A 17,559-nucleotide genomic window follows, 5' to 3' on the forward strand; every position below is an offset into this window, starting at 1 on the left:
GGTCCTAAATTAAACACACACACACAATAAAAGTTCAAAAGTTTATTCAGAAAAAATTAGAACATTTGAAATCAATGCACCAAGTGAAACCACTTCATCTTCCGAATGGAGGTCACACCTGCCAATGAGAAAACACTTTAAAAACTCAAAATGCTACAAGATCAAAGCACAGAGAAGTATGGCCAACCTCAGAATATAATGGAACGGAAGGGGTATAATCAGCTGATTCATTTGGCAGAATCTTTACATCACAGGCAGGCAAACAAACTTAAGTGACCTGGGTAACTGCTTACCTTCAGCTGGCCATCTTCTGCAGCCTCCAGGATACTGTAGCAAGGTAGAGAACCATCAAGCTAAAGTAGCCACACCTGCCAATGAGAAAAGCCTTTAAATAACTTTTAATACTTCAAGCTTAAAGGACACAAGAATGGCCAACCTCAGAGAATATGGAACGGAAGGGGTATAATCAGCTGATTCATTTGGCAGAATCTTTACATCACAGGCAGGCAGAAACTTAAGTGACGGGTAACTGTGCTTACCTTCAGTTGGTCGTCTTGTGCAGCCTCCAGGATACTGTGAAGATAGAAAACCATTGTCAAGTTAATCAAAGCAGCAGTCATATGAAGTTTAACTGTGAGGGTGACTCAGTTTCAAGGATGTCCACATTAAAATTCAGGTCAGACATTTGTAAAGTCATCACTGAACCCAAGACATTTATCCACAAATACAGAAGTGTGGCATTTAAACAAACCTGCACAATGCAACAGCAAGGTGGACAACTGGACACAAGGTTTTGGGTGGCACCCTATGGGAAAAAATGATAAGATTAGATTCCAGATATGGGCCATTGGCAGTCCAAGTCACTTACATGGACCAGGTCAGACAGAGCTAATAACTAACTTCATGGGAAAGTCAGTACGAGGAATAGAATCATCATACATGGTCTAGGTCTGCAGTCTAGACCACAACATGGTGGAACGCATAACACTTACCTCTTACAAGATATCCTGGGTCCACTCCACTGAGTCTCCTATGCCATCAAGGACAGATGGTACAGGAACAGCATACATGGCTGGGCTATGAAGAGAGTTGGAACATTTAGCAACCTTCAGGCTCCAGTCAGATTCAGCAACAAGACAATGCAACCTGAATCAGTAACTCAAGACATCCTCAAAAAGATCAGAGACCTGATTCGGAATCATCATTTTCAGATTACACCAATGAGAAGCTAGAACAAATAGAGCATCAATTACCTGTGGTTCTGGCCATGCAACCCAGGGTGGACATGTGCCCCTCCCCATTCCAGGAGATCGTTCACCAAGCCCTACACAAGACACTATACGTTAGACCAACTTAAAGCCAATTACAGTGCAGTACTAACAATACAACAATACATCAGCTAGGAGCGAAAGACAATGCTCTGGTTCGTCACAGGAAATCAGCTGAACTATGCGGTCATCACTGTATTGCCGAGAGCTGTAATATAATATAATTATCTCAATACTTACCATTAACATGGATACAGCAAGAAATAACGTTTCCTGCAAAAAGCCAAACACATTCACAAGTCAGGTACCTCCAGCAGCAATAGCATCAGGCACAATATTGCAGGGATACTTCAGATAGGAGCGAAAGACAATGCTCTTGGTTCGTCATGGGAAATAAGCTGAACTATGCGGTCATCATTGTACCAATACTACAACGAGCAGTCTGTTAATGCTACAACTTACCAAATGTGGGCATAATAGCAGCTCCTCTGAACTAGTGGTGCAGGCTCAATGTTGCAAGTGCTCAAGTACCATTCAAGGTAAGCGCCATTCTCCAAATCAGCACCTATTGGGACACAAGACACACAATTTTAGAACACAACATGCAAGATCACTACAACACATACATGTTGATGCCGTTTCAGAAAAAGATTCTCTTTCACTCTTATTCAGAGAGATTCCCAATGTTTTTTAACAAATCATCATAATACAGCAAGTGAAATGAAACCCAATCATAGGAGATGGCTTACCAGTGAGACAACTGATGACGTTTCACCTTGTGAAGGGGAACGAAAAAGACAATATAAATCAATGTAACCTTGATTTGAAGTTCCAGATTGCTTTAATGCATGACTACTGTGCCTCAGGAACACAAACGAGGTGGTTGTTATTCATCATAATTTCTCAAGAGTAGCAAATAGGATTCATCATAGCAGCACAGCACAGAATTAGCAATCAAAGAAATTAAAGGCTGCTATTCAATATAGCAATTAATACCTGTATGTGGATAATCCATGGCCAACTGTAGTCTGAGGCTACCAAAAAAAGGAACGAACATATTTAAAACAAAGGAGACATGATCTTTACATCAGATATTGACAATAAGACCTCAGATTAAAAAGTGCTCAGAAATCACTTCTGTCCACTACTCTTATACATGTACTCATCATTGGTAATGAATGAGCATTGACCGCTCACGTTGGACACGCCACAAGTAAAGGACAATTTCTTACCTGCAGTTAGGTTAATCAGGAAAGCGTATGGTTTGGACTCTGTAGGGGAAATCATTGGATAGGTCAGGTCGTTAGCCAACAGCTAAGCGTTTTGGGCAGCTATGGAAGCACTAGGCCCATGCTAGTCAGAGAAGTTGGCATTCATCAACTTTAATCAGATGTCCCTACCAACATAATTATCATCATAGTAAAACATGGGTAGCAGTCCTATGATTATTTGTATGGTCACTGAAAGGTAACGTTAACCAATCAGCTGCTAAAGTCAAGGCGGGTTATTTAGCGCTCATGACTAAGGTAAATAAAAAAAAACCCGGCACAACAAGTTAGCTAAAATAGAAAGCACATCGATACTTAAACCATTAAAGCTCAAACATTAGATTTCTTAAGTACCAAATGTTAAGTATAAAAAAATAAAATAAAAAAAAATCACTAAGTTTAGGTAACACTGAGGTTAGCTAGCCATCCGCGTGGCCGGTGCACACGTGGTAATGAAGGTTGACGATTGCAATCGAGAGAAGGCTTGCAAAAGCTTTGTATAACAACCAAAACAATGGGATACTTTCACAAGAGCTTTTAAACTAACCAAAATAATACGAAGTACTAAAACCATACATTATCAGCAAGCGCTCCCTTCAACCAGTTCCTTTCACTTACCTAGTCCGATGGCGAATGAGACTGATCAACGGGTGGAGCTTGCTTTTATATTGTCAAAGCGCATTGGTTTATGGGATAGATATGCCTTGCCGCGTTGCATCTTGGGAGGTTGGCCTGCGCGAGTCTCTTTTAAACACCAGGTGGCGATAATGTCTCTGCAGAGCCAGAGCCGTATAGACATCATAAATCAATGGCCTTAATCAATATCAATATGACAGGCATTGTACAGATGTGTAAAGTAAAATACCTACTACCACTATTTGTTTGTTGTACGTGTGCACTTAACACAGGTGATTTCACTAATTAGCTAATGTATCTGGCTGAAGAGTTGTGCTAATTGGAATCAGCTGGTGTACTGAATGGTCACTAAACCAGCTGATCCTAATTAGCACAACTCTTCAGGCAGGTATATCAGTTAATGAGTGACATCTGACATCACCTGTGTTAAGTGCACAGGTTGAAAGAATACATGTCAGGACTTCTGCCTGTCCACCTCTGAACACATGCAAAAACTTGCTATAAGAGCAGTAACAATGACCAAGAAAGACTATTAATAATTATTTATTTTCTTTTTTTTAGATAAAAGGGTATTGGAGAAATAATCTCTTAAGGCTGGCCACAACCAAAACATTTGCCCTATCCTGCCCTACAGGCAATCAGTACATTGCAGACCAACAGCAGTAGAGAGGCAGTCTCCCAAGATCAAATAAGCCTATTTCAGTGTCCAGGTGTCCGGCCTCGTTGATGTTAATGATGCCTTAATTGGCAGGGTAAAACGTCTTCCTGCTTTTGTCTTTCCTGTGGACTTTTTGCTGTCTATGGGACAGTGCTGCTCCACAGGAAGTTGATTTACACAGCGGCCCCATCTTGTGAAATGGGCTAATAGACCTCTGAAGTTCGCCTACAAAAAAGAACCAAAACGGCCATCTTTGCCCATATAAGGAGATCCGGTTCTTAATTAAAGCTAACTACCTATGGCAAGTTGCATTGAAAGTTAGCTCTGGGGTAGCAAAAATCTAAGTGTGCCGCCTTCACGTACTGGAGATCACAATATCCACTCGAAGGCAGAGGACAAAAGTGTGTTCAGGAAAACGTCTGCATTTCAGACTTTTTCATCCCCGCGAGAGTTTAGCAAGTGCGATAATTCAAAATCCCCATGTTATTTTCCCATAGGAAAATTCGCCAGATACCGGATGTCAAAGATGGCAGCTTTTTTGTAGGCGAACTTCAGAGGTCTATTGATGTCTTTGGCCAAGGACTCAAAATTCATTCATTACCAAATAGCCTAACAATCATATAAAATACATTTCTCTTGAACTTTGATTCCAAGATTATCCTTCCAGAAATCAGTTGGAATAAGCATGGACATACCTTTATAGTAATAGACAAAGGGCTTCTAGTTTACATTGCAGACATGTGAAAGCATAGCCAAGCCACATGTATAAATTGCCATGACACAAAAATGAGTCAACTCATTGAGCTTTTAATATTATGCATCAATAAATGGAAGGAAAAAAATGGTACAATCAACGTTTATGATTTGGGGAGAAATAAAAATGTTTGTATGGATTGCTCCCTCCCAAGCGATAGTGGGTGAAAGTGAAATGCATATGGCAAGGCCTCGTTTTCATCTACAAAGACTACATGAAATAAAAATAAATGGCTTTTTTGAGCAAATTCCATCAGAATAGACTTCTCCCTCTACTCAGCACAGAGAGTGAGGGACATCTAATCCAAAGTGTTAAATCCAACTTCCTCTCTGCACACACTCATGTTGATTTTTCTTTTTTTATGTGTGCAGCAGAAGTGTGCCAACATAAAAACCCAGAAGTTTCAATCAGTGGATGCATTTCCAAACATTAACACAACTACTGTATCACATAGTGTAGTTGCATATATGTGCAAATACTTCTGATGAAATGAACCATTCCAAGAAGCAGATGATACCTCAAGATGTTACATCCTATACAAACTGAAACAAAAAGGCTTTTCATTAAACATAGTCACAGCAGTGTAATGCACTGATTTGTAAACCTTGTGTTTATTTAGACTACAATTATGACATCACACAGAAGTGCTTTTTATATACTGGTGTAGCCTTGCAAGAGTACGTAAAATCCAGACATATGGCGAACACGAGATCATGATGTATATCTTTCGGACAACACTATTGTTACCATAACCTATGTCTTCACAGCCACTACTGACCGAATTTGGGCACTCAAGCAGCATTCTATAAAAGTCGGCCTCACTGAGGCAGTGAGGCATGTTATCCAATCAGATGAAGGAAAGAAAAAATGAGAAATGTGAACAAACACATAAACAAACAAAAACGAAAAGGGAAAAAAAAACAGGAAAGAAAAAAATTGTTCATGAAAGCTAGTATGGTTTGTATCAATACAAGGTAGGTCGTCCCCTTTTCTGTCCCTCTTGCAGAAGCAGCCATATTTTTCAGAGCCTTTCTTCTTCAGACCCTCATCATGTAATTTTTACATGGACACAGGGTCTAACAGAAAGGAACCAGGGGCAGAGAAATATTGTTTTCCTCCAAAATGAGAAAAAAATGTTACGAGTGAATGGAATGGTTTCTGATGTGTAGTTTTCAAGTTCATGTTTTTAAAACATACTATTGCCTGCAAGAAAGACCAAAAAAAAAAAGGAAATAAAAAAGAATATATCATGTTTCTATATATATATATATATATATATATATATAAATAGTTGCAGATAGCTGTAGGCAAGCCAAGTTCTCCCCCTCTTCGCCAGGGTCCACCGTTATAAGGCCTTCAATAATTTTTTCCAGGAGAGACAGCCTTCGATCCTCAGTAACCAGTTTCCCTGAGATACAGAACGCTGTTGTTTCCAAGGTTTGATCGACACAAACACCACTTTACTCCACTCTTTCTTACCCTCCTCATGGAACAGAGGAAACCTTAGGGGAGGGGAGGTGGTTGGTAGGGTGGTGGTGGTGGTGGTGGTGATGGGTGGTGGTGGGTGGGGGTCCTCACCTGTGAATTTTGTCTGTGTTGCTGAAGGGCCTTGATTCAGTTTCGTGTCTCAAAAAGTGTTCAGTTTATTTCGTTACTCTATCAATCATTCAAGGGTTTATTCTTAAAGGGGAGGAGAGAGTGGTGGGGTTTGGCAAGAACTTTAGTTAAACATCTTTTTTTTTTCCTTCATTATCTTTATGTTTCTTCTATTGAGCTCTTTATTTTTTCACTTGTTAGATCATTCCATGTTTTTTCTCTTCTAACTTCAAAAATGCTAAGCTGTGTGTGTATATATGTGTGTGTGTGTGTATATATGTGTGTGTGTGTGTGTGTGTGTGTGTGTGTGTGTGTGTGTGTGTGTGTGTGTGTGTGTGTGTGTGTGTGTGTGTGTGTGTGTGTGCGTCGAAAGGCCAGTCGTTCATTCCAAAGCTCGGATGAGAGAAGTGGTTGGCGAAAGGAGAATAGAGTTCTTATTAAGACTCGAGTGTGTTGGCGGGACATGTCTTGGATGGGGACGGGGGATTGGGAGAGAGGAGGGCTGGCTTCAGTGCCGTGACGCCGTCCTCTTCAAAAGGGGCTCGTCGTACACCCAGCACTCGCCGTCCTCATGAAACAGCTGTGGAGGGAGGAAACACAGGATCCTGATCAAAACAAAAACCTAAAATACTCATGCATGTACTGAACATACTAAGGGGGTGTTTAGTAAAGATGGCAGGTGAGTATGCTTCCTTAATGACTGACTGGCAATGTGCAACTGAGAAAACTGCCAGTAAGAAAATTGTTTGTACAGAGTCTGAAACGAACCCATTACACAATAATTTTCCTTGACGATGGTGTACACTTCCTATGAACAAGGTATATCCTTATCTGATGGCAGTCAAAAAGGTCTGTTACATTAAGTTATACACCACTTATTGCATCAGTGGGCTGTTAAAAGGCTTATTGCATCAGTAGGCTTTTAAAACAAAAAGGCATATAACTTAGAAAAGGGCACTTTCACAATTATCTGTACCCATCACTGGTGACACAACAATCCACAAGAACAGAGTTGTGTACAAAGCACAGGATATGATGTAATGCCTGCGTGGCACGTGATATTATTTAACCCATTCGCGCTGGATGCTGCATGACGCAACATTGACCCTCCCGCTGGATGCTGCATAGCGCAACATTGACCCTCCCGCTGGATGCTGCGTAGCGCAACATTGACCCTCCCGCTGGATGCTGCGTAGCGCAGCATGCTTTTTATTTCATGTTTCTAGGTGCTACAGAGGCTTAGATATTAAATTTTGGTAGACGACAATTTTTAGTATGTTTTCAGAAAACCCTCAGGAAATAAGGTTATTTAGTCTAGAATGCCATAGGATTCTATAGGTGTTTTTAGCAGGCATTTTAGGAGTAAATGGGTTAAGAGAAGGGGGCCCATAGAAGGGACACTCACCCTGGTCTCCCACTGCGCTTCATTCTCCTTCCTCTCTCTGGCCTCGGCACGCTGCTTCTCTTCCAGCCGGTGCTTGGCTTCCGTCGCCGCATCAATGTCCTTGAGTTTCAAATTCACGGTCACATCTTTCCAGAGGCTGATAAGACAAAAACAACAACAACAACAACAAATTAAAGAAACAGAAAACAGATAAATAATTGCGAAATACAGGACAGCTTAAAAGGGGCCAAACAAAAAAACCTTCCGTGTGTTGGTCTGAAATGTTGAAAGATACAATATTATGGGCATTTCCCTTTGCTATTCAGAATGTTAGTCAACAATGACCCATCAGTGGTGTAAGGTACAACTCTACAGAGGAGCATTGGAATGGCAATAGGGCCTAGACCCCTGCCTGAGGGCGAAGACTTAGCCTGGTCCTACCAGACACTCGTACATTTCATAATGTACATAGAGCCTGGCCACTTTCCATTGCCAAGCGTTAACTTCCTTGAAGGCGAGTACTCTGTTGAAGTTTAAAACTATTGGATCTGCCCAGAGCCACTCTGGATCTGCCATAACCAATCGCTAACGTTTGGTTGTGACGTATGTCTGGCTCAAACTAGCGCACGACCTCAACGTCATCGTTCTCAGCCACCCCCTCTGTTCGCTGATTGGACAGGTAAAATTTGGCCTGAGAAAACCCGCGAATAAACCGAAATCCCAGACGACGTACTGAAGGAAAATGAAAATTGAGCGGAAGTACGTAGGAGGGCGGAGCCAGGCTAGTAAAGACTTACCTTCGAGACTCATACTCCAGCTGGTCCTCCAACTTCCTCACCTTCTTCTTGATAATGCCTATTCTCTTTGTGTCGATGAATATATTGTTCTCCTGGAGGTGAACAATAAACAATTACGTTTCCTCCTTACCGAGCACCTGTGACAGCATGCACCAACTTTCGCGCATCACATTAGCTCGTCTTAATTAACTGTGCAGGGACACAGTCTTAAACGGAGCTTTCTGAGGACACACAATAGCAGCTGCCGCCCCTGTGAAGACTTACCCCCGAAGCCCATTTAGCGTACATCACCCCGTTCCACTCGCCCTCGATGGAGCAGAAGGATTTCTTGTCATTAGGGGCGCTGCGAAAACAAACACATGCATGCGTAAGAGAAGAACACAGATTTCAGCACTATAAACCACCATCTGTGCTTTCAAACCTTAAGTGGAGTCGGAGTGATGCTGACAATATGTGCTTTGCAGTAAACCCTATTTTTCAGATTTACTGTGCACTCAACGCAAGCCCATTACTTTTATGCTCTTGCAATTACAAACAGAAGACCTAGGAAGTATACTGCTAAGAACATATTAAAAAGGGATGCATTTGCATACACATTCAGGCACTTCGCCATCCACTGTTACTTTTGTATCAGTGTAATAACAGGTTCTTTTATGAGTGCATAAAGGCAGTGAGAAGCTCATTTGTTGGGTTGAAGCTTTTCTGATTGTGTGTGTGTGTGTGTGTGTGTGTGTGTGTGTGCTTACAAAATCTCGGCTGTGATGCGGTGCTTCTTGCCACCGTAGAAGGGCTTAGTGTGGAACACAATGTTGGCGCTGTAGCCAGACTTGGAGCAGGAGATGTTGCACTCGCCACCCAGTTCCACCCACGGCACGGTGAGAATCGACCTGTGCACACAAAGGGCAAAGGTCAGACAAACAAACCAGACACACCCGTCAACACACACCACCTGGCCCACCGAGTTAACAAGGGTCTCTTGCACAGAATGCCCACCAGCTAAAATGATGGGTAAATGTCACAATCACAGGTCATGTTTGGAAAGAGAACAGGAGAGACCAGACAGGGCAGCAACCAGCACCACATTAATCCTGTCTGTGAGGAAGCGAGGACAAGAAATATACGGCCTACCTGCCATATCCGTTAGGGAAGGTGAGGATGTAGTGTTCATCATGTTCAAGACAGGACACACAGCCTAGAAAAGAACATGCAAGTATGGGAGGAGTGAGTAAGTGAGGGAGGGGGAGAGAGAGAGAGAGAGAGAGAGAGAGAGAGAGAGAGAGAGAGAGAGAGAGAGAGAGAGAGAGAGAGAGAGAGAGAGAGAGAGAGAGAGAGAGAGACACAGACTTGCAGTCAAGAACATACAGCATTCTGGATTTAAATAATGACGGGACATCCAAGATGTTAATTAAGATGAAAGTAATTAAAGTTGGCAAGACTCCGCATATTACACAGTTAATTCTAGTCAACCTTGATATTAAAGATGGAACATTTTACAATAATGATTACTTGCAAAAGGTCAGATGGGGGAGTACTTGGTCTAGACAGTTAACACCAACAATATTTTTGGCCATTTTCCCTCCTACAAAGTTCAGCGAGTTTCTTTTTCAGACTTTGTTGTGTGCGGACTCAAAATAGAGTTTGTCTCTTCGTGGTAAATAAAACATGACGCTACAGTGACAGACTGCTTGGGCTCTTTCTAGCTTCAGTGAAATGATGTTACTGATGCTCTGCAAGGCAGCCTTCATGTTTGCAGATCTCGCCTGTCACCGCAGGAGAGCAGCATAATTGAACAGCCCTGTCCATCAAAGCCATTCGCTGAGAAAAGCTTCTCGAGCAGAACAACAACAACGTCTTGCAGCTGCAAAGCAAACGGCTGAATGCTGCTGGTAAACAACTGATGAGGTGAAACAAGAGACTTCACCCTTTAACTGTGGCTAAGTGGGGTTAAAGCCGGTGAGCCTTTTAACTAATGCTCTAATGAAAAGAATGGGAGAAGCTTAAGAAAATGAAGTATGTGATTCTGACTGCAGACTGCAGTCTTTATTAGGCAAATGATGCTAATCTGCTTCTGTTTACCTTGGCCAATGTTGTGGACCCCGATGGACATCCCCAGGAACTTGGACTTGGTCCAGATGTGGGCGTTGAACTGGATTTTTTTGCTGAGGCACTCCGCGTAGAATGCAGATACTGCGTGAGAGGAAACAGACGGGAAGCTCAATTCATCCGTTTACGCTGATTCAGAGTCGGAATGTTATGTCTAAGGCCTGATCATTCAGGCCATCAAGCACACACCAAGAGCTGTGAGCATGTGTGTGAAGTGTGTTTGGTATCTGTGTGTGTATGGAGGTGGTGTACTGGTATACTCACTTGGGGGGTGGTGAGAGACCTGCTCTGCTACGAATGACACGCTGTTTTTCCCACACCCCGGCACTGGACCCTCCGACAGAGGCTCCTGGAGGTCAGGACAGGAAAGAGAATACGTGACATTGGGGACGCTGCAAGTCTTGTTGAATAAGATACAAACACACTCTAACTGACCAATACTCACTGGCCTCTCTCAGCAATACAGTGCAAGTCTTGGTTCTCCACAGCTCATATTATCGTGGTAATAACATTTGTACTATACCATCCTGACCGGTAACAGCCTTCCTAAAACAAGCAGATGCTTACCGAGGCGGCTGGGTCATCTGATTCAGAAGGCAGATCCCAGTGGCAGAAGAACACCTCTCCCAGGATGGGGTTGTAGGGCTTTTTGGCCACAGAGCCCTTGCGGCCGGCGTGGAATGCAGACATGTACCACTTCACCACATGCACCATGCGGTCCCTGGCCTCTGCCTGGTCTGCGATGCTGCGCACACACACACACACACACACACACACACCTAATGATGATTGCTTACCATGTGTCTGTGGGTTTAATAAGGGAGTGATTTATGGCTACATGTAAATGGCTACATAGGAGTCGTCCTTCTGTTGGGTTTGTTGCCTCATACTAAGTTTATTTCTTTAAGTCTAACTACACTGAACAGTTGGAGATATGCACTTCCAGACATACATAGCACGCAAAGGTGCAATATGAAAATTTAATGACTGTGGGAGGGAGAGAGAGAGAGAGAAAGAGAGAGAGAGAGAAAGAGAGAGAGAGAGAGAGAGAGAAAGAGAGAGAGAGAGAAAGAGAGAGAGAGAGAAAGAGAGGAAGAGAGGGAGAGAGGGAGAGGGAGAGAGAAAAAGCTCCTGTACCTGACAAATATATCTGGATGAGCAAAGAAGTCGGCGTACATCTCCAACAGCGACCTCCTCTCCAGGATGAACGTGGGCAGCACCACCTGAAGAGGAGGCAGCAGCAAAGAGAATCAGTCATGAGAGAGAGAGAGAGAGAGAAAAAGAGAGAGGAGTGGTGAAAATGAGAGACCTGCAGAAAGTCATGTCAAACACTGGCAGGTCTGTAATGATGTGTATGAGGCAGACAGTGAGAAAAGGTAATGAGGTGTGTGAAAGAGACAAAAAAACAAAACAACGCATGGCAAAACATGACAGATGCTGAAGGATGATGGGAAAACGAAAGAAAAGAAACCCAGCACAACAGAAGAGAAGTGGACAAAGAAAGCCAGCCGAGCGCACGGGCTGGTTGGCCGTGGTGGTTGCTGTGGCTACCTTGGTGAGGTCCATGCCCAGGCGCACTTGCGAGAGGAGGTGCATGATGACGCTCTTGTGCTCCTCCACGGACTCGCCCTCGCCGTCATCGTCCCGATCGTCGTGGCTGTCAAACTGGTCTGTGGAGCACACGAAACCCGTGATGCGTTTGTTTACCTTCCGACTGCTGCTGTGCCCCCAGTGTGTTTACAAAAAAAACTGCGTGGATGTTCACCGCATACTAAGGGATGGGATGCACGAGGTGTAACAGATCATGTACAAGCGTTGGCTGGCTGCCTGTTAGAACACATCAGCTGGCTGTGAGTGTTTGCTGTGTTTGTATATGTGTGTGTGCGTGTGATTGTACCTGCATCCGTAGTGCCATTGGACATGGAGGAGTTGAGGGACTCATTGGTGTCCGGCCGCTTCAGCGTAGGACCCTCTGCACTGGGCAGGGTGGTAGGAGTCCTGGAGCAGGATGGAGAGGGAGAGGGAGAGGGAGAGGGAGAGGGAGAGGGAGAGGGAGAGAGAGAGAAAGAAAGAAAGAAAGATGTTCACATAACAAAGCTAGTAAATGTTCTTATGTATCTCTCTTTCACTGTACATTCAATAAATGCTTAGTCACTTTCTTTACTCCAATTCTGTCTGTGTTCAAGCAGGCATATATGCCAACACCAGAGCATTTGATACAGGCAGTGGTGTTTCTTGCCAACAACGGACTGTTGTCCTCTGGCTCTCCTGACGCTAACTTTCTGCCCGGCTCGCTAAACTCGAAACTCCCTCGATGCCCTCTAAGCTCTAGACTCACTCGGTGCAGTGCTTGGGAGAGGTGCTGGAGAACTCGTCGGCGTCGTAGAACTCCTCGTCCTCGCTGCTGGAGTAGGAGAAGTCGGGCACGTTGTGGGCGGGCAGGTTCATGTGGGCCGGCGATGCCACACTGCTGCTGGGCGCTGAGGGCACGCTCCCTAGAAACCACATCAAACACACGGGGGGTGGGGGGGGGGGAATCACAAGGAGGGTCAAGGGTCATGGGCATCCTCTTAACTGGTAGTGTTTGACAGTGCAGTTCAGACAATCTGTATGGGTTTATTACAGTGCATTTTCACTGTGTGCAAGACTAGCATGTTAACTTGTACACCATCATATAGGTCAAAGTACACATAGGAGAGAGCTTCAGGCAGAGCTTTGCCTGTTACAACACACATAAAAACACATTCTATACTGTTAAGACAGAAGCGCTGAGTACGTGGTGGAAAAGTCACAGCTGTTGATGTGAGGTTAAGGGGAACCAGTGGAACTTCCTGTGACCTGTTTCACATGTGCATGCACACACACATGCATGTACAAACACACACATACACACACAACCAGTGTTGGGCAAGTTACTGAAAATTAGTAATTAGTTACAGTTACTAGTTACTTCTTTCAAAAGTAATTCAATTACGTTACCAATTACTGTATATCAAAAGTAATTAGTTACTAGAGAAAGTAACTTTTGAGTTACTTTTAAGTCTGCTTTTAAAATGTCAATATGAACAGTACTGAACAGTCACACACACAATAAACCTAATTTTTTTACCTATTTATTGGGCCTTCAAATCAATAGCCTTGTGCATGAGTTCTCAAACTTTTTCCGACCACAAAACATTCTTCAATGCATGAAGGCCTCCCTGACCTTGTTTTGCGCCACCCTCACCATCTAGGTGGTTTGATAGATATGTACAGTACACTGCCTACTGCTTGCCTACTACTTGCCTTCTGCAATATAGTAATAAGTTATTATTGGGGGCCAAGCAGCGAAGCTGCGAAGGCACCCATTGTGTTTCTTAGTTTTCTTATTATTATAAATCCTCTGCCATTGAAGTCTATGGCAGCCCATAGAACCGTCTGGTAAAAAGTTGTGAAATTTGGCACACTAATTAGGCAGTGCCCCATGATTAATTTCACCAAGTTTCAAGTCCGCACCCCGAGTGATCTAGCGCCACCAACAGGCCAAAGTTGGACATGCTTTCACGCACGTAACTTCTGACCCGTTGGCTCAATTTTGAAAAATGACCTATCCTTGGAATCCTTGGACTAAGCCGAGTTCAACGCACCCTATGACGTCATTTTCCGCCATGATGGATTTTCCGCCATTTTGGATTTTAGTGAAAGTGAAACTAATTTTTCACAGGTCACAAATTTTGTCCGATCGTCACCAAACTTGACACACATGATCTTCAGCCCAAGCCTCACAAAAGATACTCCTTTTCGTCTTCGGAACTTAAACCGTTCGCCCGTAACAGCCAATCAAAATTTGCGGCGAAGCCGCCAAACAGGAAGTGAGCTCATATCTCAGCAACCCATTGATCTATCATAACCAAACTTGGTGCATGGACTCAGGACCCAATCAGGGGGACGCTCAAGAAATCTGGTGACCTTTGACCTCTAGGGGGCGCTGTAATTTAGAAACATGCCTTTTGGCCTGTAGCTGCTGTTGTGCTTAGAATTAAAACACACTAGTGGTGTCTGGTAATACTGTTGGAGGTCCTTAGGCCGACCCAAGCCAACTTGTGATGTCATCGTAGTTGATTCGGCCGCCATATTGGATTTAATCAAAAACACGTACAAGTTTTCGCAGGTCACAAATTTCATCTGTTCTTCACCAAAATTGGCAGAGACCATCTTCAGACCATGCCTGATGAGTGCATTGCTTTCTGGAACAATTGACAGAAGCATTGACCTGTACCAGCCAATCGAAATTTGCGGCGAAGCCGCCAAACAGGAAGTGATTTCATATCTCAGCAACGCTTTCATGTATCAAAACCAAACTTAGTACATGTACCTCAGACCCCATCGGGAGGACGCTCAAGAAATTTAGTGACATTTGACCTCTAGGGGGCACTGTAATTGACAAAAATGCATTTTGGCCAGTAGTTGCTGATGCGCATTATTTTGCAATGGAAGTCAATGGCAGCCCATAGAACCGTCTGGTAAAAAGTTATACAATTTTGCACACTAATTGGGGACAATCCAATAATTCATTTCACCAAGTTTCATGCCGGCACCTCAAGCGCTCTAGCGCCACCAACAGGCCAAAGTTGGATGTGCGTTCACGCACGTAACTTTTGACCCATATGGCCGATTGTCAAAAATGATGTATCATTGGAATCCTTGGACCAAGCCGAGTTCAACGTACCCTATGACGTCAATTTCCGCTATGATGAATTTTCCGCCATATTGGATTTCATCAAAAAAACTTAAATGTCTTCACAGGTCACAAATTTTGTCCAATTGATACCAACCTTGACAGATATCATCTACAGACCATGCCTCATTAATGCATTGCTTTTTGTCTTCTGAACTATAACCATTCGTGCGTAACAGCCAATCGAATTTTGCGGCGAAGCCGCCAAACAGGAAGTGAGCTCATATCTCAGCAACCCCTTAATCTATCATAACCAAACTTAGTATATGGACTCAGGACCCAATCAGGGGGACGCTCAAGAAATCTGGTCACCTTTGACCTCTAGGGGGCGCTGTAATTAAGAAACATGCCTTTTGGCCTGTAGCTGCTGTTGTGTTTGGAATTAAAATGTACTAGTGGTGTCTGGTAATACTGTTGGAAGTCCTTAGGCCGACCCAGGTCAACTTGTGATGTTATCGTAATTGATTTGGCCACCATGTTAGATTTAATCAAAAACATCAAAAAGTTTCCACAGGTCGCAAATTTCATCTGATCGTCATCAACATTGGCACAGACCATCTTCATAACATACCCTATCAATATATTGCTCTCTGGAACAATTGACAAAAGCATTCGCCCCTACCAGCCAATCGACATTGGTGGCGAAGCCGCCAAACAGGAAGTGAGCTCATATCTCAGCAACCCTATCATGTATCATAACCAAACTTACTACATATATTCATGACCCCATTAGGAGGACGCTCAAAAAATGTGGTGACCTTTGACCTGTAGGGGGTGCTGCAATTAGCAATATTGCATTTTGATGTGTAGTTGTTGATGTGTTTTATCAATCTTTTATTTTTTGATGTGAAACTGATGACAACATGTTCCATCCAGTTAATTCTAATGCGTGCGTGCAGGGGCAGGGCAGGGCAGGACGGGGTGGGACGGGCTGGGGTGATTAGGTGGGGGGGGCTGGCTGGTGGAGGCGGTGGCAATACTCAGCCCTGTTTCAGCCCTGTTCATCCCGGGTGTCTGCTGGGTGTCTGCTGGGTGTCTGCTGAGTTCTATCTTGTCACCGTGGCTACTCCGGCCTAATCTGCTTGGCCCCCTCATTGCTGCTTGCAGCTATATTTATCATTATTATTGCAATCCTTCTGTAGGCTACATGGAATTCGTTCAATGGGATGTAATGTGAAACAATGTTAAATGGCCTATTTTCAAAGCAGTTATTGTCTGCTCACACACACATAACCTTAGGTTATCCTCATCCTGCTTTGAACACAGTTGTATTATATAGCATTTTAAGCACCACCAGTTTGGGAAAAGCCTGCTGACCTACCGAAATAAGTTCTAATGCATCCGAGAGTTTGGGATTGTCACGCACTATGCAGAAGGTTACTCTTCAGCTGATAAGGTGTTCCAGAGAGAAGTTGCATGTTCCGTCGCAGACAAATGAATCCATAACACCATGGACGTCAATTCCGATGTAAACATAGCCTACTGTGCAAATAACTCAAGTCGCTGTTACGTACGGTAGGCTATTTGGAGGTTTCTTTATCTGGTAAGTGAAATCTGCATTTTCCTACCGTAGCCTATTGGTGTTGTGGCGTGGCTATGTTGTAAGAATGAGAAATTGATATAACGAGGCTTTTGCGCAATAGGCGAAAAAGAGCGGAGATAAACAACAATGCGCTTTTACTGTAGTGGAGCTTACGAGATGGAAACGAAAGGGAAAAGGCTTTTAAGATGCCCATTTAAATTGTAGCGTAATGCACTCTTGTGTGTTTTAGCATAAATCCGAAATAAGGAGGAATGTGAGGAGGCTCCTATTAACTGTAAAGAATGCATCTGCAATCTAAACATGAAACACAATCGCTGGAAAAACAGCTAAGGTCGGGAGACAAAGCAGCAAATGTGCATCTTGTCTGCAGTCGTTCATTCAAGATCAACAGAGTAACGCAAGTAACGAACTCTTTGAAATTTCAGTAATTGTAATTGCGTTACTGGATTTACAAAAATACTTCGTTACATGCTCGTTACCACTAAAAGTAGTGGAATTACAGTAATTTGTAACGCATTACTCCCAACACTGCACACAACACACACCTGCTTCTCCTGTTACGTCTGGATGACAAGTATGCTTTTAAACATTTTCTAAATGCTTTTCACACATTAATGACAAACTTCACCCTCTCAGGGTAATGGAACTGCACTGACTTTGTAAACAGTAAGTAAAACAAAACTAATAGGTGCTACCTCACATGGCTCTCCACCAATGCTGGGGACCCATCTCCTACAACCAACCTATCCTAACACACAGTGCCTTCTCCAGAGGCAGAGGAAAGAGAGCTCTCCTGGTCTCCTGTGCTTCATTTGATCAGACTGCTCTTCCTCCA

At 43.5% G+C, this 17,559-nt stretch overlaps 1 protein-coding gene, 1 long non-coding RNA gene and 7 other non-coding genes across 11 annotated transcripts in view; all 9 read right to left on the reverse strand.

The window, feature by feature from the left end:
• Positions 1–27: 27 nt before the first annotated feature.
• Positions 28–3,157, reverse strand: LOC143117266 (uncharacterized). The gene is made up of 11 exons (XR_012985959.1): positions 2,501–3,157; positions 2,265–2,302; positions 2,018–2,043; positions 1,731–1,833; positions 1,509–1,541; positions 1,254–1,324; positions 993–1,077; positions 752–805; positions 540–573; positions 294–368; positions 28–118 (listed from the first exon to the last, which is right to left on the reverse strand). It is a non-coding gene; the product is annotated as an uncharacterized LOC143117266 (long non-coding RNA).
• LOC143117541 (small nucleolar RNA SNORD47) lies at positions 185–257 on the reverse strand. Its single transcript, XR_012985993.1, has one exon. It is a non-coding gene; the product is annotated as a small nucleolar RNA SNORD47 (small nucleolar RNA).
• LOC143117542 (small nucleolar RNA SNORD47) lies at positions 434–505 on the reverse strand. The gene has a single exon (XR_012985994.1). It is a non-coding gene; the product is annotated as a small nucleolar RNA SNORD47 (small nucleolar RNA).
• LOC143117545 (small nucleolar RNA snR60/Z15/Z230/Z193/J17) lies at positions 1,388–1,470 on the reverse strand. The gene has a single exon (XR_012985996.1). It is a non-coding gene; the product is annotated as a small nucleolar RNA snR60/Z15/Z230/Z193/J17 (small nucleolar RNA).
• LOC143117546 (small nucleolar RNA snR60/Z15/Z230/Z193/J17) lies at positions 1,610–1,695 on the reverse strand. The gene has a single exon (XR_012985997.1). It is a non-coding gene; the product is annotated as a small nucleolar RNA snR60/Z15/Z230/Z193/J17 (small nucleolar RNA).
• LOC143117538 (small nucleolar RNA SNORD79) lies at positions 1,902–1,982 on the reverse strand. The gene has a single exon (XR_012985990.1). It is a non-coding gene; the product is annotated as a small nucleolar RNA SNORD79 (small nucleolar RNA).
• LOC143117556 (small nucleolar RNA SNORD75) lies at positions 2,373–2,442 on the reverse strand. The gene has a single exon (XR_012986007.1). It is a non-coding gene; the product is annotated as a small nucleolar RNA SNORD75 (small nucleolar RNA).
• Positions 2,617–2,698, reverse strand: LOC143117544 (small nucleolar RNA SNORD74). The gene has a single exon (XR_012985995.1). It is a non-coding gene; the product is annotated as a small nucleolar RNA SNORD74 (small nucleolar RNA).
• A 1,460-nt stretch (positions 3,158–4,617) lies between the features above and the next one.
• Positions 4,618–17,559, reverse strand: part of osbpl9 (oxysterol binding protein-like 9) — a 40,689-nt gene continuing 27,747 nt past the window's right edge. For all 3 annotated transcript variants that reach the window (XM_076278874.1, XM_076278873.1, XM_076278876.1), the window contains 13 exons: positions 12,803–12,959; positions 12,362–12,462; positions 12,016–12,134; positions 11,602–11,687; positions 11,032–11,209; positions 10,729–10,813; positions 10,438–10,548; positions 9,490–9,553; positions 9,108–9,248; positions 8,626–8,704; positions 8,362–8,453; positions 7,586–7,721; positions 4,618–6,760 (listed from right to left, as the gene is read on the reverse strand). In XM_076278874.1, coding sequence (XP_076134989.1) covers positions 6,689–6,760; positions 7,586–7,721; positions 8,362–8,453; positions 8,626–8,704; positions 9,108–9,248; positions 9,490–9,553; positions 10,438–10,548; positions 10,729–10,813; positions 11,032–11,209; positions 11,602–11,687; positions 12,016–12,134; positions 12,362–12,462; positions 12,803–12,959 — 1,421 coding nt within the window. In that variant the 3' untranslated portion in view covers positions 4,618–6,688. The remainder of the gene's footprint in view (positions 6,761–7,585; positions 7,722–8,361; positions 8,454–8,625; positions 8,705–9,107; positions 9,249–9,489; positions 9,554–10,437; positions 10,549–10,728; positions 10,814–11,031; positions 11,210–11,601; positions 11,688–12,015; positions 12,135–12,361; positions 12,463–12,802; positions 12,960–17,559) is intronic.

The sequence above is a fragment of the Alosa pseudoharengus genome, unplaced genomic scaffold (assembly GCF_046254945.1).
Source record: "Alosa pseudoharengus isolate Yale_2024_CS ecotype anadromous, Long Island Sound unplaced genomic scaffold, YU_APseudo_1.1 YU_APseudo_1.1_scf_11, whole genome shotgun sequence".
Taxonomy (NCBI): Eukaryota; Metazoa; Chordata; class Actinopteri; order Clupeiformes; family Clupeidae; genus Alosa; species Alosa pseudoharengus.